At 43.5% G+C, this 20,861-nt stretch overlaps 1 protein-coding gene across 4 annotated transcripts in view; it reads right to left on the minus strand.

The window, feature by feature from the left end:
* Positions 1 to 20,861, minus strand: part of ABLIM1 (actin binding LIM protein 1) — a 176,931-nt gene that overhangs the window by 87,445 nt on the left and 68,625 nt on the right. The window contains exon 6 of one of the 4 annotated variants that reach the window (XM_021709761.1): positions 20,759 to 20,852. In XM_021709761.1, the coding sequence (XP_021565436.1) occupies positions 20,759 to 20,852 (94 nt within the window). Of the gene's footprint in view, positions 1 to 2,264; positions 2,552 to 20,758; positions 20,853 to 20,861 lie in introns of those variants that run through there. The other 3 variants (XM_021709763.1, XM_021709762.1, XM_021709764.1) reach the window with 3 other exon arrangements.

Consider the following 20,861-nt stretch of genomic DNA (forward strand, 5'->3'; position numbering starts at 1 on the left):
TCTCTCTCTCTCTCTCTCTCTCTCTCTCTCTCTCTCTCTGTGTGTGTGTGTGTGTGTGTGTGTATGTGTGTGTTTAAGGGCACATCCAGTTCCCATTAAGTAGGTTTTAGTGTTTGAGGGGATACCATAGGACTCTTTTAAGGATGCAGGAAAATTGGGTTTATGGGTTATAGGATTTAGGAGGGAGAGAAGGGGAAACTTTATCAAAGGGGGAAAAGAAAAAAGAAATAACAGCATTCATCTGCAAATTCCAGAAGAAAAAACCAAATAGGTGTGCCTAAGTTTACTCAGAGTCCACATATCAAAAAATCTATATTTACAGATGGGATAAGTTATGGGCAATTATTTGCTTTATAAAATGAGTCACTATATACATTTTTTCAAGAGTATATTCCAGGAATGCACTTAAGACAGGATTCAATTTAGGGAAGCATGACTTCTATACAATTTGCATAACTATTTTAAAGTAAAGCTCTGATGGTAAAAGAAACAGAAGAATGTATAACCAGAACAGTCCTTGAATCTGCTCCCGTCTCTCAAGATGCAATTTCAAACGAAAACAAAACAAAATAATAACCAAATGGTCAGGCCAAAATATTTGTCCCATCACTGTTCCTTGGACTCAGCCTCGGCTCCCTTGGATTTCAGCCTCCTTACAGCCCTCCCCTCCTCATTTGCAGCTTCTAAAGTAGTTTCCCTATAGCTATGTTGACCCTCAGGGAACATTTGGCAACACCTACAGATGTTTTTTGGTTGTCACAGCTGGGGAGGGAGTGCTACTATCATCTTTTGGGTAGAAATCAATGATGTTGCTAAACATCCCATCGGTCAGTCCCCTATGACAAAGAATTATCCTATCCAAAATGTCAAGAGTGCTGAGATTGGGAAAGTGCTGAGTACTTCTTTTTCTATCCTTTTAGATGAGCTATTGCTTAGTTGAAGGGAAATCCCTGCAGACTTCTATTGTCATGATATAATATTCCTGAGCCTGCTGGATAAGCCACTGACTCAAGGGTTAGACTCACCAACATAGGAAAATGCTTAAGCAACCCACTTGAAAACATTTGGGCAAAACATTCATTCAAAGTTCCATAAGAAGGAACTTGGCAAGGCCTCCCACTTAGTCTTAAAAAGCCTCCTCAAAAGTTAATTTATGCCAATGAGCCGTGGCAAATTCACCTATTCTACAGGCACATAGTGACTCAACAAGCCTTTTGATCCATTATAGAATAGCAACAATTATATTTTAATTAGTTATTTTTCACTTACTTGTCAGAACCTGTTTGGATAATCTAAATAATTTCACATCTTCTTAACATTCCTCATGAGACCATCTCAGAGAAAACAGGCTCAATTTTCTTTTAAATCTCCAATCTCAGTTAAGTGACAGATGACTTGGCTATAGACAACACACTCCTGCTGGGTTTTGGCCAAACTCACTGTTTTCCCCCCAAACATCATAAATCTGTTTCTTTAATAGTTGAGATAATTTTGTCTCATTTTTTCTTTAGTGCTGGCACAACACACTTTAGAACTTAAAAAGAAAAAGAAAAAACTTCAGAGCATGGTTTAATAACTAGGTCTTTAGTAAACTTATTTTCATTATAAAGTCTAGAATCTCTAGATTTCTTTCATTGCATGCCAAAGGCGATAAGAGAAGCGGCTGCCAAGCTCTTTCAACCTATAGCTGCAACAAAGTATGAGTAATACTCAAACATTTTGCTTTTCATTTTCATTCATTGGGAACATCTTAGAGGAAAAAAAAAGGCATACATTTATTATAACAGATAAATCTATCAATCCCCCGTGCCACTTCTACCATCAAATCCCCTAACATGACTCTGAAGTCCTTTAGTCTCATATATAAATTTCACAGAGTTCTACAAACTACAGATGAAACAAAACAAACCCAAAGTCTCAAACCACACTCTCCTTTCAGTCTTGGGGGTAGCAGTCTGAAAAAACACAAACCTTGTTTAAAAGGTCAATGCACTACGCCTTTCAATAAAATAACCAGCCTTTCTTGCTCTTTACTCTAGTTCTGTGTAATGAACAAAAGCTCCATAGTTCATTTTGTAGCATCAGGAAAACAAAACATGTATATAAAGTGTATTTCAGGGCAATGCAAGTAGCCTCTGTTGCCAGCTCCAGCGACCACATATAGCGGACCCAAGCAGCCTCCAACCTCACTATGGAAGCCAGAAATCTCACATCTGTCCTGCAATGCAAAGGACACAGGATACCTTGTGCAATGCCTGCTTTACCTTAGGCCAGGGTTCCTTTTCTTCTAATTCTGTTCTATAGCTGTGCTGAGCAGAGAACTCCTCTAGGCTTCAAATTCAGAACATGGCCAAGAGGCTTTGTAGATGTCACACCTTAGCCTGACAGACTGAGACCGGCTCCTACCTGCCTTAGTTACATACCAGGCTCCTTGGGAAGCTAAGCTGAGGCGACGTGCATCCCTCTAGAGACGTACTCACACTCCGGAAGCAAGCACCGTGTGTGCAGCAGCCAGGCAAACTATCTCACGCCTCCTCTCCTCGCTTTACTTACTAGTTAAACACACCAGCAACCACAATGGGCCAGTCCATGTTTCCGGAAAAGAAGGGGGGTAGACTTTCTTTTTTCTTAAATGCAGGTGGGGAAAGTACCATTTCTTCACATTCACTCACAGTTGTCTGCATCATAAAACTGACAGTAATTATCCCTGAGGCAGAGGATTGCACTGAAACCAGAATCTTGGGCTTTTTAAGTTTCTTTCTTAGATATGAGATGATGGAAAGGTATTCAGCTTGAGCACAGCTACCACAGCCAGCAGCCTCCTCTCCCAGGTCACTGCTTTTGAAGGATATATGTAGAACCCTTTATGTAAAAGTATGATACAACTCAGTTCAACTTTTGATATCCATATTACTCTGCAGTGTTGTTTGAGAGAAATGTAGTTTTAATTCTGCTTTTCAAGTTTCCTTGCTTCATATTTTTGGCACATTTCATATGTGATTTTTTTTATTGCAGCAAAAAATTATCAGACAACTCCTATGTTCCAGGTATTCGACACAACTTTTTTTTTTTTTTTTTGGAGTCAGAGTCTCACTCTGTCACCCAGGCTGGAGTGCAGTGGCATGATCCTGGTTCACTGCAGCCTCAACTTCCTGGGCTCAGGTGCTCCTTCAGCCTCAGCCTCCCAAGTAGCTGAGACTACAGGTGCAGATCAGCGTGCCCGGCTAATTTCTTTTCTTTCTTTCTTTTTTTGTAGAGATGAGGTCTCGCTATATTGCCTTGGCTGGTTTTGAACACCTGGGCTCAAGCAACCCTCCTGTCTCAGTCTCCCAAAGTGCTGGGATTACAGGCGTGAGCCACTGCACCTGGCCAACATGACCTCATTTTCAATTAAACTGTCACTGCAGAAATCTCAGATGAGCTGGTGACAGGAGGAAAAGCTACAGGATCCCCACATGTGAACAAAAAGGAGCCAGAGCCTTCCACTCTGATGATGCAGCTGCTTTTTATATACCCTTTCTTAGGACCAGGGCAAGATTCTGTAATTATGCTTGTCATTTTAACAAAATGAAGATGATTTGGAAAAATTTTCATGGAGATTATTTGCCTATAAAGATCAGCTAATAAAAAGACCCCCTTATATATGTGTAGAACGCTTTAAGCTGGTTTAGAAGACATCCTAAACATTGTTGAGGAAATACAAGGTTTTTAGCAACCAAGCTGTGGTTCTAAAATGGAGAGGAGACTACTGGATTGCACATTATAATAATTATAGGAGGGTTAAGTAAAGTTCTAGTGCATATTTCTTCTGAGGAATCAAAAACCTCCATTGATGTGTGACGCTACACCCTTGTAGGGCCAGATTTTCAAAGTGGCATCTGTGGGCCCCCCTGCACCAGAATTACCCAGAGTAGGGTGGCATGCTAACATGCAGATTCCCAGGCCCAGCCTAGACTTCCTGAATCAGAATCTCTGGGGTGAAGTATAGGAACCCATACTTTATTATTTTTTTAAATAAATAACTTTATTTTTTATTGTGGTAAGCATACTTAACATGAGATCTACTTTCTTAAATTTTTAAGTGCTCAATACAGTATTGTGAATGACAGGTACCACATCGTATGGGGAATCCATACTTTTTTTTTTGAGTTGGAGTCTCACTCTGTCGCCCAGACTGGAGTGCAGTGGCCGCTCCCAGCCACCGCAGCCTTGACCTGCTGGGCTCCGGCGATCCTTCTGCCTCAGCCTTCCAAGTAGCCGGAATTACAGGCATGCGCTACCACGCCCAGCTGATTTTTTGATTTATTGTAGAGATGAGGTCTCGCTGCCCAGGTGGGTCTCAAACCTGCCGGCTCAGGCAGTCCACTCACTTCAGCCTCCCAAAGGCACGGGATTACAGGCTGAGCCACCGAGCCCGGCGGGAATCCATACTTTAAACAAGATATCCAGATGATTCTTATACACAGTGGTTTTCAAATCCCAGCCTTCGATGGTAAAACTTCATGGGTCAGCAAAGGTACATTTCACCTTGTGTTTGAGACATTAGCAAGCAGTCCACATCTGTCAGAGGACTGAAGGAGTCCCCCTTTACAAAGGGAAAAGAGGAAGCTTACCCAGGCTCACAGTCCCACGGTTAGAAGTGACTTGAGCATTAGAATTGGGTTCACTGCCCACCAGTCTTCATCCTCTTTCTACTCTCCTTTATCAGGATTATCAGTTCTTCCTTTGGTTTTTATTTTTTTTTTACTTTTTGAGTCAGGGTTTTCCTTGGTCAACCATACTGAAGGGCAGTGAGTGGCATGATCATGGCTCACTGAAGCCTTGACCTTCTGGACTCAAGTGATCCTTTAACCTCAGCCTTCCAGGTAGCTGGGATTACAGGTACGTGCTACCATGCCGGGGTAATTTTTTATTTTTGTAGAGACAAGATTTCACTATGCTGCCTAGGCTAGACTCAAACTCCTGGGCTCAATCAATTCTCCTAACTTAGCCTCCCAAAGTGCTGGCACTTCAGGCCTGAGCAACTGCTCCTGGCTGAATTTATTTATTTAATCATTTCTACATCTTCCAGGTTGGGGAGAAAGAGGATGGGTCACCTTCAAATTTACCAAGCAATATCCAGCTGAAAAGGGTCAAGAACCACCACCATATGGACACAAGATGTTCGAGTCAGCCGGGCTCGGAGGCTCAGCCTGTAATCCCAGCATTTTGGAGGGCCGAGGTGAGTGGATTGCCTGAGACCGCAGGTTCGAGACCAGCCCAGACAACTTGGCGAGACCTCACACCTTTACAACAAAATAAAAAATTAGCTGGGCACAGTAGCGCATATCTGCAGTTCTGGTTACTTGGAAGGCTGAGGTGGAAGGATCACCACAGCCCAGCAGGTCGATGCTGTGATGCTGGGGTGGTCGTGAGCATGCTACTGCACTCTAGCCTGGGTGATAGAGTGAGATGCTAAGTCAAAAAAAAAAAAAAAAAAGAGGTTGGAGTCACTTTCCTGGTTGGGTAGCCCCTGGTAAACAACCTGAGATACCTTTTCCACTGGGGTGCCTTCAATGTGCACGTACACACGTGACATGGGGAAAGAAAGTGAAAAATAAATAATCAAAGGGTAGGTAGACACAGGGATCAGTTTGAGGTGATGGAAATACTCTAAAATTGAACTGTGATGATGACTGCACAACTCTGTAAATTTACTAAAGATCATCGAATCACATAATTAACATGGGTGAATTTTCTGGTAGGTAAATAAAGTCTCAGTAAAGCTGCCAGTCATCACAGTGATTGCTGGCTAAAATCTGTCCTGAAGGGACTCAGTGCTGAGGCTCAGGTTGGAGGATCAGGTATAAGAACCACTATTTCGCCGGGCTCGGTGGCTCAGCCTGTAATCCCGCGCCTTTGGGAGGCTGAGGTGAGTGGATTGCCTGAGCCGGGGGGTTCGAGACCCGCCTGGGCAGCAAGACCTCATCTCTACAATAAATCAAAAAATCAGCCGGGTGTGGTAGCGCATACCTGTAATTCCGGCTACTCGGAAGGCTGAGGTGCAAGGATCGCCTGAGCCCAGCGGGTCGAGGCTGCGGTGGCCGGGAGCGGCCACTGCACTCCAGTCTAGGCGAGTGGACTCCAACTCAAAAAAAAAAGAACCACTCTTTCACAGTCCATAGAAGCTAAGGGACTTCGTCGTCATCATCTTAAATACGGATGAAGGCCCAGTCTGGGCAAATATGCCAGGCATTATACAAAACAATTAAACAGATAGCACTAATACTCCAGAAGTTTATACTTAAACAGATTATATTTAGGTGGACAAAATAAGAGACCAAAAAAAAAAAAAAATGGCACACGGACATTTCACATGTGAGTGAAAAAAACAGATATCTAGCAGAGTGGTAAAGAACTTAGGCCAAAGACTATGTGAAACTTTTAATGTTTTTAGATAAAGGCCATGGCAAAAATTCATGATGAGAAAAATAATTCTTCATCAATGCATCTTTACTTAGCAGCAGCTAGATGCCTGGTAAAAAGTAATAGAAAATACTTGGTAAAATGATGGTAGATTGAATTTATGGGCATAAATGCATGTGCGTATCTAAAGTTAAGTGACTTAGGAAAAGTTCAAACCAAAGTATTAACATGACTGTTAATGTGTGCATCTTAAATAATCACATATAACTACATCAGAGAGTAAATAGATGGGAGTGAGTTTGACTCCCATCATTCAAACAGGAAGTTGTAAGTGCATTCAAAATATTAGGTTCTTACAAAATCTGTTTATTTATAAATGAAGAAAATGGGAAAAAAATGTCTTGAGGTTCAGCATGTTAGGCACTGTCTCAGATTATCTGATTTAAGCCCATAAGAGATAAGCATTATAGCTGATTGCTAGCAACTACACTTAAAAGTTTGATGGTTTAGAATACTCAAATTAGTGATCAAAATGAGGTTTACAGAAACAAATGCTTTTAGTTTTTTACCTTCATTCTCACTTTTTCCAGCAATCAACGATCATTTAGAATTGACTGTTCTTTAAAAGATATTGTTGGAAATAAGCATTATTTAAAACTCTATTTATTAATACATGGATACGGCATAGTAGAGTCACATACAGATTTAATGTTGGTGGTTCTGCCCATTTGAGAGTAACCTTGATTGTCCGTGACACGTGATTTATAATCTTATTAAGACCCACATTTAACTTATGTACTTTAAGGTGAAAACAGGGAAAGGAGTAATTCAGAGAACCCTAGTTGACAGTTCAATTCAACTCATCTCAGCTGTCGTGTTCTCTGCTCCTCATCATACACAGGAATTCTCTTTACATTTATTACATTCTAGGAGGGAAATGCATGCCTAAATGAGAGCTTCAGTTTCTTCATCTGTAACATGGGGCTAAGAATAGTGCCTAGCTGAAGACTGTTATAGAAGTTAAGTGAGATTGTCTATATACAGAGTGCCTAGCACTAAATGATTGCTGTTAATATTTTTGAACTTCAATTTGCTGTTCAATGGAGGAGTTCATATATCATTTCACTAAACCACTTTTTAAAAGTTGGACTGTATAAGTCTAGTATTTAATAAAACTGAAGATTTTTTAAAAGAAAAAAAGACACAAGCATTGTTACCTACATGTACAGCTCCAGATGCAGAGACTCACAGTCTAAGCAACTTGCTGAGGACTACTCAGCTCTAAGTGTGGCTATTGGAACCAAATCCTGATGTGTCTGGCTGTATCAGTCCTTTCTACAACCACTGGTTGGGCAGCCCTTGGCAAGTTTACACCTTATCCACTAAGGTCACATCAAGCTTCAACTTTAAAGAGTTTATCTCTGTTTCCAAGATGCCTGCAGTTTTGCATTTTGCTACAGAGCTATTCAAATAGTCTATAAACAGTTTCTATTTGCAAGACCACTCCAAAGTTTCCCTTATGGGGAGGAATTTCTGTACCAGTTCATTTCTGTTGGGCTGGATAGGCATCATCCCTAACCTCACTCTACCTGACTAGCTGGCAAACTATAAGCAAGTCCATCTGCTGGAATTGGCACAACATCTTCCACAAGGCGAGAAGCCATGAGGTCCAGGAAGAAAGCACATTCAGGTATAAAATGAAGGAGAAGAAAGCCTGTTCCGCACACCAGACACCTGAGGGCAGCATCACTGGCTAGGTCCCAGGGGACCAAAAACTTCCATTTCTGTTTATTATCTCCTGGGAGGAGGAGCATTTATTACCTCCTGGGCCTTGGGGAGTTTCACATCCTTAACCTGAGAATGCTGTGCCCAGAACAGAAATTGTCCTGGTGACCTTTGGATGGTGCTATTTTTCAAGGTATACCCTAGGTTAAATACTCATAGAAAGAGGCTAAGCAGACAAAAGTACAACAATAAAATAGAGCTGAGGTACCTTGAGAAACACCTTTCTTCTGTGTGAGAAGATTGCTGGTGGCCCAAAGGCTAGTCACAATGCCCAGCAGAGGTCCGACCCAGATTCCAGGATGCAGGCTGGTTCTGGGTATAGAGGTCCATTTGTCTGTTTCTCTAGCCACCTTAGGCCAGGTCAGCAGATCAAAGTAGATCAGCAAGGACAGTCTTTCAAATGGGGAATAGATTTAGATAAGCCTAGAAAATTCAGTTAACCTCATAATTAAGCTAAAATATGTTAGTCTGTAATGGAAAATGTTTCTAAAAAATTTTTAAATTTGTAAGCTATTGATTTGGAATACAAAATAACATATTAGTATAAGCCTGCAATTAAATCAAGCAGTAAAATCAAATGTTTTCATTTATTTATTTTTTTTGTCATTTTTATTTTATTTTATTTTATTTTAGTTGGAGTCTCACTCTGTTGCCCAGACTGGAGTGCAGTGGCTGCTCCCGGCCACCATGGCCTCAACCTGCTGGGCTCCGGTGATCCTTCCGCCTCAACCTTCCAAGTAGCTGGAATTACAGGCATGCGCTACCACGCCCGGCTGACTTTTTTGATTTATTGTAGAGATGAGGTCTCGCTGCCCTGGCGGGTCTCGAACCGTGGGCTCAGGCAATCCACTCACCTCAGTTTCCCAAAGGCGTGGGGTTATAGGCTGAGCCACTGAGCCCGGTTTTTTTTTTTTTTTAATTTTAAAGATGTGCGGTACAATTCAGGGCTAGGTACATAAGTGGTCACCACATAGATGAAGTTTGGCCCTTCCATTGGTCCTTACTTCTAAATCACATGTTTAAAATCAAAGAAACAACCAAGGTTGGAAAAAAGTGACTAAAGACTTCAGTAACAATAGCAAATGGAGATAAATTTCTCACTTTCAGCTACCTATTCCTCAAGAACTTAAGTCAACCTCTTTTCTGATAATTGACCAGAATTTCTTTTAAACTCAGGACATTGTTATGTGTGCTTATCACTTGACCTCATAATACTGTGGGTACTTAGTTATCTTTATGTACTGAGATACACTCCCAAAAGTTAAACTCTTCTTCTGACCCACAAAGAGCAGGTCAAGAAGTTGCCTTGGAATTTATTGACCATCACCTTTTAGGGTAGGTAGGTGGGGCACCTTGGAAACATCCCTTAGAAGAAGGCATATTTAGCTCTTTTGTGTTGATAGTAGTAAAAGGAGAGGTAAACAGAGAGGAGATGGGAGCAAGTGGGAAACAGTAGGAAGGGAAGGGGTAGTACTCTAGGTTCCTGAGAAGCAGACACATGAGCCCTTCTGATGCCCAGGATGCATTGAGTTTGGGAAAGAAGAAAGGTCAACCTTCGGGAGTCACCATTTTGGTGGCCAGAACAGGCGCTCTATGCCTTCACTGTGCTCAGTAGTAACTTGTCCAGACAGGCTGCCTCTCTGCTGTTGACCCTAGACATTTCTAAAGTTCAGCACCACTTCTGAGAATCCCCTTGGACTTGGCAGAATCTGTAACAGCCCTAGGCACACATGCTCTCTGGGGGTTTCTGAGACACTCCAGGATGAACAGTTTTCAACTTGGACACCAAATGGCTTTTAGAAATGCATGCCTTATCTACCTGAGAACAAATCCTTAAAAAATCTTCCATTTTCTTTTGTGATTCCCTATGTGGGGCTGTCAGCATGTGCTCCAATAATCCTCGCTGATTTTCTGGAAGAGTCCCACTTGGCATGCGGGATCAATCAATGCCCTGTTCACACATTTCCGCAGTGAGCTAAACCGTCTGAAGTTAAACAACACTGAAAAACAACACATCCCTTTAACTCCAGATAAATACAAATTCTTTTCAAACTGTCATTTCCAGATAAAAAAGCCTTTCCATTTGTGCTGACAGGAAATGGGGAAATTGTTTCATAAATATCAAATCTTTACTGCATGTGAACACAGTCTTCTGGTGTCCTGGCAACACACTTCCTCTTGCCATTAATGTAAGAGAAAGGGGTAACTTTGGGTGAGTCAGATAGATTTCCTCGAATCATGTACCACATCCATGTGCTATGCAATGTGACCCCCTAGTAAGGGTCAATTTCCAAGCTATTAGCCATGGAGGGAACAAAATACGAATACCAGGCTGTTCTCAAATAAGATGTGGCAACCAACACATCACAAACCACATACTAGCTTTAAACTTGAGTTCGCTTTCCTGCAGCAGAATATTTACATTCCTCAATTGGCATAACATCCTCCACAAAGCAGCAAGCCATGAGATCCAGGCAGCAAGCACATTCAGGTATAAAACAAAGGAGGAGGAAGCCTGTTCCTCGTACCAGAAACCTCAGGGCAGCATCACTAGCTGGGTCCAAGGGAACCAAATGCTTCCATTTCCCCTGGTCATAGAGTGCCACACTCTATGACTGAGGACAGAGATCTGTGCAATAGCAACTTGTAGCCATGCAGCAAAAGTTTTTATTTTTTATTTTTTTTGAGTTGGAGTCTCACTCTGTCACCCAGACTGGAGTGCAGTGGCCGCTCCCAGCCACCGCAACCTTGACCTGCTGGGCTCCGGCGATCCTTCCGCCTCAGCCTTCCAAGTAGCCGGAACTATAGGCACATGCTACCACACCTGGCTAATTTTTTGATTTATCGTAGAGATGAGGTCTTGTCAAGTTGCCCAGGCAGGTCTCGAACCCGCGGGCTCAGGCAATTCACTCACCTCAGCCTCCCAAAGGTGTGGCATTACAGGCTGAGCCACCAAGCCCGGCTGCAGCAAAAGTTTAAATGCTCACAATGGAAAGAACCTGGTGTTCTTGCATTAAGAATCTTGCATTAAGAATCTGCATTAAGATATTTATTGACTTGAGTCCCCATCCTTGCATAGATAGGTACACATGTGTGTGCATGAAACTGAAATATAAATGACATATCATAAAATTCACCCCTTTAAAGTGTACCTTTCAGTAGTTTTTAGCATACAGCTGACCCTTGAACAACACGGGTTTGAACTTTGAGATTCCCTATTTTCTAACCAAACATGGATTGAAAACACAGCATTTGGCCAGGTGCAATAGCTCACTTCTGCAATCCCAGTACTTTGGAAGGTTGAGAGGAGAGGATCACCTGAACCCAGGAGGCTGGGGCTGCAGTAAGCTTGGATTGTACTACAGCTGTCTAGCCTTTGACACAGTGAGACCCTGACTCAATAAAATAAAATACAGCATTTCAGGGATGTGAAACCTGTGTATATCCAGGAATTATTTTTCATATAGGCAGGTTTTATAGGACTGACTGCAAAGTATGCAAGGTTTTTGGAATACTCAGGGAGTTCTGGAATCAATCCTCTGCAGATACCGAGGGACAATAGTCACTGAGTTGTGCAACCACCACCACGATCTCATTCTAGAACATTTTCATTATCCCCCAAAAAAATCCCATATCCATTAGCAGTCACTCACTATTTCCCCCTTCCCCAGTCCCTGGCAATCTCTAATCCACTTTCTGTCTCTACAGATTTGCCTATTCTAGCCAGTTCATTCAAACAGAATCATACAATATGTGGTCTTTTGTGACTGGCTTCTTTCAGTTAGCATCAAGTTTTCAAGGTTCGTCCACATTGTAGTGTGTGTTAGTCCTTCTTTCCTTTTAATGGCTGAATAACTTCCATTTTATAGATATACCACCTTTTGCTTAACTCATATTTAAAATGAAGCCATTTCTGCCCCAGTGGAGCTATGGATGATTGAAGGAGACACAACACTAAGAGGCATGACTCCACAGAAACACAGACTCTGTAAGCAAGGCCACTGGTTTTTTTGTTTTGTTGTGTTTTGGAGTTAGAGTCTCACTCTTTGTCGCCCAGACTGGAGTGCAGTGGCATGCTCATGTCCACTGCAGCCATGGCCTGCTGGGCTTAAGCGATCCTTCTGCCTCAGCCTTCCAAGTAGCTGGAACTACAGACGCACGCTATCACACCCAGCTAGTTTTTGTGATTTATTGTAAAGATGAGATCTCACCAAGTTGCCCGGGCTGGTCTCGAACCTGTGGTCTCAGGCAATCCTCTCACCTTGGCCTCCCAAAGTGCTGGGATTACAGGTTGAGCCACCACGCCCAGTCAAGGCCACTGGTTTTTAGTGACATTTTATACCGGCAAAAAGTAAGGCAAAACAAGCAACAAGTGTTATTGTGCTGAGAATAGGTATAACAGGCCACTAATGAGATCGGCCTTCTGCATTCCACTATGAACACTAGGTATAGTAAGTTTTGGTCTTTCAGCAAGTTATATTGAGAAGCAAATTATCTGTTTTCTGCAATGAATATTGCCAGGTAGATAATAAAGTGCTCGTGCTTGCTCTCTCTTTCTCTCCCTAACTTCTGATAACTGAGACCTAACTTCTTTTTAAAAATTGTATTGATATATATTTCACCTTATATTCATGGGGTAAATTCGAGTATTATTTATATGCACAAAATGTGTAATGATCAAGTCAGAGTATTTGGGGTATCCATCACCTTGAGTATTTATCATTTCTGTGTCTTCTAACTACTTTGAAATATATGTCATTGGTAACTATAGTCACCTTCATCTGCTATGGAACATCAGAACTCATTTCTTCTATCTAACTGTATGTTTGTAGCTATTCACCAACCTGAGAGACCGATTTTCTTTCTTTTTCTTTTCTTTCATTATCTTTCTTTCCTCTCCCTTCTTCCTCCTTTTCTTCCTCCTCTTCTTTCTTTCCTTTTTATTTTTTTAAGAGAGAATGTCTCACTCTGTCACTCAGGCTGGGGTGCAGTGGTACAATCATTGTTCACTAAAGCCTCCACTTTCCTGGACTTAAGCAATCCTCTCACCTCAGCTTCCTAAGTAGCTGGGGCTACAGGCGGGTGCCACTACACCTGGCTAATTTTTGTAGAGACAGAGTCTCACTATGTTGCCTAAACTGCTCTCAAACTCTGGTCTCAAGTAATCTTCCAGTCTTGGCCTTTTAAAGTGCTGGGATTATAGGCATGAGCCACCACACTCAGCCCTGAGAGAACTATTTTCTAATCACAGCTCTGTCACACTAATTAGCTCTCTGGACCTTAGTAGCCTCATCTTTAAATGGAGGTCAACAGTAGCTGCCTTGACCGCCTTGCAGACCTGCTGTGAGAATTAAATATTTATGAGATCACTTGCAAATGTTAAAAGATTAGACAAAGTCAGGATACTGAGGTGGCTCACTGTCCACTGGGACACAGACCATCTCAACAAATACCACTAAGGTAACTTGATTCTCTTCCCTTCTATGATCCTCAGAAATACTTGGGTCCACAATTAAATAATAGAAAGCATGAATTCTTCTGAGCACAAGGAGAATGAATGAATGCAATTTGTTTTCTGTGTGGACATGAGTTATTATTCTTGCGTTGTATGTGTATGACATACATAAAACAAGAAAGGGGAGAATTGGCATTTCAGCCTGTCAGCAAGTTACACCTTTGACGTTGACAAAAAGATTATATGTCATGCAAGCACCATGGGATAACCTGTTTCATGCAATAGATAATAGGCTAGCCCAGAATAAGACCTACCCAGTGTTTATGGCTATTGCAACATGACATATTAAAATACCCACACCAAAAAGAAGGAAGAGGACAGGGCCTCTAACCTATAACATAAATTTGCCTCATAGGAACAACATAAACATTTGTCCCTCAGCTTTGTCAGAAAGCAGTTTTTTAATCAGCCAAAAAGCAAAACAAAACAGAGCCACCAGTTTGTAATCCCTCAAAGAATCAAGGAAAAGGATTTGGCTGAATCCTGTTGTGATTCCATTTCCTACACACCAGGAGTTCAGCAGGAGGGGTCTGAAAGCAAGTCTAAACCCTGTCCTGTTGTTCATCGTTTCCAAGTTACTACACCAAGACAGGGCAGGGTCCCTCTGGTAGGTATGAATGGAAAGGCATTACAGAGTCTAGGGGACCTGCCTCAGCTTTACTGGAGTTTCTTTCTCATGTGGTGGGGTACATAGGGTGTCACAGACACTATTGCACATTCCTCCCAGAGAGCACAGGTGGCACAGTAAATACTACACCACATAAAGACAGGAGCCACCGGCCCTTCTGGAAAGTCCAGGTGTGCCCAGGCCAGTTCACTACCTGGGAGGTGATGTGAGGAAGACTAAGCAAGAGAGGCAGAGCCCCACCCTAGCCCTCTGTGGTAAGAATGCAGACACTACAACGTTCCTTTTTGGGAAGAGCACAAAGGAATTTTCCAGAGTGCAGTCTGGCAGGTGCCTGCTTGGGGAAGGTGCCATTCTGTGGTGGAGGGACAAGGGGTGAGAGCATTTGTCTCGAGTGAACCAGTGCTTGGTGTACACGCGCAGTCCCTGGGGGGTGGGAACTGGGCAAGAGAGCATGAGAGGCAAAGAGACAGTCAAGTTCACCCTGAGTCTGCTGGCGGAACAGCTGAGACTGGGGGAAGGGGACAAAGGGACAAACCCTTTTTTTCCTTTACCTTTAAGACTTCCATTTTCTGTTTGACATTTGCTTTTTTCTACCAGCCCACACCTCCCACCTTCATTTTGGAACTACTTTGTTGCTATTGCTAACAGTAACTATTTTGTTGCTGATTCTTTCTTCATGAAACTGACAGGTGACAAGGGAAGGGAAGTTTGCTGCAGTAAGGTCTCCTAGGGCCATCCACCAAAGATAGTAGGACATTCACACCAAAGGGATGTCGTCCCCCACCACACCAGCAACACCACCAAGTCTACTGACATTTGTGACCTAAGTCTCAAGTCTCCTGTAGCTTCCTGTTACTATTCTGTTGCTAAACTCTTTAAGGGGAAGGCAGTGGGGGAAGAAGGGGGAGAGAAGAAAGCGGGGGAGGGGAAAGGGCATTTCAGAGAAGAGTTTAGAGGATGGACACAGCAAACTGGAGCATCCTACACTAATTTGCCCCGGACTTCTTAATTAGGAGGCGGGTTGTTAATGTCTTTAGAACTCTTGGATTTAGAGTTTAATTAGCAGAAGCTTTCAAAGATGTACCATTTATAGCAAGGTCTTCCTAAAAAGAAGAAACCTGCTGTCGAAAACAAAACTGATAGCAAGCAATGATAAATACAACTACAACTTGAGTGAATGTCTATGCTTAGTGCCACATGCCAGTTTCCAGAAAATATCTCCAGGAAAAAGAGCTGCTGGGTCTGATACCTTAGATCCAAGACATGAGAATTATAGAACTCAGATCCTTAATGCCAAAAAGACTTTAGGAATCTAGCAGCACAAGTCTTGGATTTACATGTATATTTTCAATGCTTGCACTTAAAGAAAGGAAAACTAAGGGCCAAAGAAGTGGTGAGATTTGCCCAAGGTCACCCAGCTAGTGACTGCCAAGAGAAAACTCAGATCTGCTGTCACTCAAAGCCCTTTTCATTAAAGTCACCCAGTGCACCAGCTGTCCACCCCTCCCCTTCAAGATGATACGATGAGTGGGGTTTACAACTATTAAGGAATGACAGAGAGAGAGAGAACTTGAGAGAGGGTGGAACTTCAGAAGTCACATGCCAGTCCTCGTCTTGGAAATGAAGATAGTCCCCCAAAAGACTACACAAATGGCCCCAAATTACTCAGGAAAGAGTGACACAGCCAAACCTGGAGCTTCTCTTCTCTATCACTGCCCAGTGAGCTTTCTCTTTCTCAAAGCTCCCTCAAGTGAAACCACACCCAGAGACCACTTAGGCTCTCTGACACTCAGTGTTAAGTTAAAGCCACACCGGGGCGTCAGGCTTCATGAGACAATACTTGTGTAACTGCCAGGTTTACTGGAGTGGGCTGAATGCTGATCCCTTTCTCCCCAAAAGATACATCCACATCAAATCTTTGGGACTTGTGCATGCTAACTTATGTTGAGAAAGGGTCTCCGCAGATTTAATTATGCTAAGGGTCTGGAGGTGAAGAGATCATCCTAGATTCTCTAAGTAGGTCCTAAACCCGATGACAAGTGTTCTTAAAAGAGAAAGGCAGAGGGAGGGAGATTTAACACAGAGAGGAGATGACACAGAGGAGGCGGCCACATAAACACGAAGGCAGAGGTTGAGGTGATACTGCCATAAGGTAAGAAACACCAGGAGCCACCAGGAGCTGCAAGAAGCAAGGTCAGACCTCTGCAGAGCCTTCAGAGACAGAGTGGCCTTGCCCACACATTGAGTTCAGACCTCTGGCCTCCAGAAAGAATACAATTCTGTTGCCATTGCCGTCATAGCAGACACAGGAAACTAATACACTAGTAATCTCTATGGATAAAGTTTTTTAAACACCCACAAAAACTCAAGGCTTACGGTATTTACAACAAATCCACAATCATAATATTTCACCAACAATAAAGTCCGAGAATGAGTGGCAGAAGGAGTGTGTAAAGTCCAGTCCTGCTTTATATTGGCAGCCAAGCCAAACTGACTCACAAGCTGTCACATGGCAGTGTGACAAGCTTGCAGGACATTTTTCTAGATCACACACCCATCTAAGGAGGCCAGCACGCCTGCTGGGTGGACCCTGAATCTAAGGCTGAGCTGGTGCGAACCACTCCTAGCCGTTCCAACTCTGAAGGCATTGCATGGCAAATCTCCAAGTCTTAAACTTCACAAAATAGCCTTCACAGAAACCTGAAGCCAATTTGAGAAGAGGCCTTTGCAGCCTCAGTGGACACTGAATGAATCGGGCCTCAAGGGAGAAAACAGAGTAAGCAGATGTTTCTTCAAAATGGCATGTTCTTGGATCTGGTTTTATTTTAGATACTCCTTCTCACAGCTGTTGAGCTAAATCTGAAGGCAATCAACACACACATACACACAGTCCTTTACCCGCCCCCATTCTTTTAAGAGAATACAACTCCACATGTAGACTGAGGAGCCTGCAAACATGACTGTCTCAGACATAGGGACTGTGTGCAGTATCTTCCTGCCTTTCTTCCTATAGCTGAACATCTTGGAAATGGTTCTGGTGTTTTTTGTCGTTGTTGTTTTAAAATGAAGGCTGGGCTCAGTTGCTCATGCCTGTAACCCCAATGCTTTGAGAGGCCAATGTGGGAGGACTCCTTGAGTCTAAGAGTTCGAGGCTGCAGCAAGCTATGATCATACCACTGCACTCTAGCCTGGAAAAAAGAGCAAGACCTTGCCTAAAAAAAAAAAATCCCCAGCACTTTGGGAGGCCGAGATGAGAGGATTGGCTGAGTTCATGGGTTTGAAACCAGCCTGGGCAACTTGGTGAGACCTCATTTCTACAATAAATCAAAAAATTAGCTGGGCGTGGTAGTGTATGCCTGTATTCAGCTACTTGGAAGGCTGAGGCAGAAGGATCGCCTGAGCCCAGCAGGTCGATGCTGGGGTGGCTGTGAGTGTGCCACTGCACTCCAGCTGGCCGACAGAGTGAGAATTCAACCAAAAAAAAAAAAATACCCAATTTCTTCCAACTAAACAGGTTTATCTCAGTCCTTCACAGGAGATCAAACTCAGGAACCCCAAGGGAAATGTTAATCTTCTCTGAGAAGGGTTCTCTCAGGCTCTGGAGAGGGATGACAGGCAGATTCAGGGTACAGGAGAGGAGGCACCAACTACTGCACTTTGAATGCTGTGATATGACATCTTGGAGTTCAAGCTGCCCTTGGGTGGGTATATCTAATTTCTCCAATAGCCTTCTGAGGACGTGCTTCTTCCTGGGCGCAAACCTCAGTTTTGAAGTGTACTTGGACTGATAATGGAAAGCTATGATTTGGAAAGGTTATGAGACAACTCCTTCCACCCTGACTACACGTGTGAAGGTGAAGGGTCCATTTCTCAGGTTCCACATCAGCCAGTGCCGCCACTGTTTTGTGTTCAGAGTTCTGCAGTAGCCTAACTGGCCTGTCTCCAACCTGACCCTAACCATTTAAAAACAATTTGAGCTGAAATGAACATAGTACAAAATTAGCCATTACAAAGTGATAATTCAGTGGCACTTAGTACATTCATTCACAAATTGTTGTACAGCCACATCCTCTAATACCAAAATATAATCATCATCCCCAAAGGAAACTCTATCCATTAAGCAGTTACTCCCCGTTCCCATTTCCCCCAGCCCTTGGCAACCAATTGTCTGTGGATTTACCCATTCCAGATATTTTCTTTTTTCTTTTTGAGTTGGAGTCTCACTCTGCTGCCCAGGCTGGAGTGCAGTGGTAAGCTCACGGCCACCGCAGCCTCGACCTGCTGGGCTCAAGCAATCCTTCTGCCTCAACCTTCTAAGTAGGTGGAACTACAGGCACGTGCTACCACATCTGGCTTATTTTTTTGATTAACTGTAGAGACAAGATCTCGCCAAGTTGCCCAGGCTGGTCTCGAACCTCTGAGTTTAGGCAATCCTCTTGCCTCAGCCTCCTAAAGGGTGGGATTACAGTCTTGAGCCACCATGCCTGGCCCATTCAGATACTTTCCATAAATAGAATCATATACTATATGGACTTTTGTGCCTGGATTTTTTTTTTTTAACTTAGCATCATGTTCTCAAGGCCCATCCATCACAGCTTTGTTCAAGGCTGAAGAATATTCCACTGTTATGAGTACACCATGCTTTGCTTATCCATTCATCTGCTAATGCACACACTTGGGTTGTTTCTACCCTTTAAGCTGATATGAATAGTGTGGGTATGAACATGTGTATGCAGATTTGAGAACTCCCATCCAGTCTTTACACAACAATCTGATCTGATCATAATGACACTCCAGCTATAATCACTTCCATGGTTTCCTACCACTTTTCGGGTCACACCCACCCATCCTCTGGAATGTGACTCTCAGGCCCCTACTCACCTCTCCAGCACCATCTCTCAAACCCGTTCACCTGCCCAACTGACTTTATTTCTTGTTTGTGCTGCACTTGCCCTTGACTCTGAGTCGCTGCAGGTGCTGATCCCGCTTCCCAGAATCCTCTTCCTCTGGCTAAAAGGCAACTGCATTTGACAACCATGTCCTTATCTTATCACGCTGGCCCCTCTATGTTTCAAATAAAGGGCTGATCTGGGCTCAGTGGCTCAGCCTGTAATCCCACGCCTTTGGGAGGCTGAGGTGAGTGGTATGCCTGAGCCCGCGGGTTCGAGACCCGCCTGGGCAGCGAGACCTCATCTCTACAACAAATCAAAAAATCAGCCGGGCGTGGTAGCGCATGCCTGTAATTCCGGCTACTTGGAAGGCTAAGGCGGAAGGATCGCCGGAGCCCAGCAGGTCGAGGTTGTGGGGGCTGGGAGTGGCCACTGCACTCCAGTCTGGGCGACAGAGTGAGACTCCAACTCAAAAAATAAAAAAAATAAAATAAAAATAAAGGGCTTGTGGTGGGATTCAAAAGCTTCACTGAACCTTTGCTGTGGAATCCCGTGGAAGAGAGAAAGTGGCCCAGAAACACCGTGGAGCCCTCGGATCTGTGTCTGTGTCTGTGTCTCTGAAACATGCCCTGATAGTAGGTTTAAATGCGGTCATATAGATTTAGTGCTCTGGTGCCTGACAAAGCAAGGTGACAAGCTGCGGGACCAGGCAGTCATCCCCCAGCTCTGGGACTTCCTGACCCAACTCTGCTCAGGACACATTCACCACCCTGGCATACAGGATGTGGAAGAGGCTATTCTTGACTTTTCCCATCAGAAGTTAGGAGTTAGAAAGAGGAAATGAAGATGGGGGCCTGTGAGAGATGGGGTAGGGACTCCCTCTGGATTCTGGCCCTAGAATTTCCTGTGATGGTGTCTCACTTAGGAGGAGCTGGCTCAGCCCAGAGGCAGAAGGCTAGGGGCAGCTGCTGAGAAAGTAAGAACAAAGCTTTCCGGCTCAGGGCAGAATCACACTTGAACCTGACGGGCTCTAGCTCAGCCTGGGCCACAGGGTGCTCTGGGTCACACAGGATGTGGATGTGGTTTTCAGAGGGTGGGGAAGTCGATGCCTTCACCTGTCATCCACCCTTCTTTTTTGATTTCCATTCTGAGTCTCTGCTCACTGAGTCTACACACGCTCATGTATGCACATGTGTGTGCAAGTCCACACACAGTTTTAATACCCTCTTCATTTCCTCTTTCTAACTCCTAAAAATAAAAGTGGCCTAATACTGCCTTTCCTTCTATGTTATTCCCAACAGAAGCTTCATCACTTGTTTTTTTCTTCTCAAATCCATCATTCCAATTTCCACATGAGCACGTGTTAGAAACTGCCTTTGAGAACAGTACAGCACATTATTTTTCTAAGACAGTCGTCTGCAACTGCTTTCTTTCCTCCATGGGTGAAAAAAGATGAAAAAGAGGCTCTCTCTTGTGTTTCCAGGGGCCTTTGAGGAAAATGATGGTGGCTGTGAGGGGAGGCCGCCTGTCACTTACCTCCAGGACTTTCCCTGTGATAAACTGGTGGCACGCTTCACATTTCACCCCAAAGAGTCCCTGGTAGTCCTTTTCACAGTATGGGGCACCATCCCTGTAAAAC

This window comes from Carlito syrichta, unplaced genomic scaffold (assembly GCF_000164805.1).
Source record: "Carlito syrichta isolate Samal-C Ts95f unplaced genomic scaffold, Tarsius_syrichta-2.0.1 Scaffold281088, whole genome shotgun sequence".
Taxonomy (NCBI): Eukaryota; Metazoa; Chordata; class Mammalia; order Primates; family Tarsiidae; genus Carlito; species Carlito syrichta.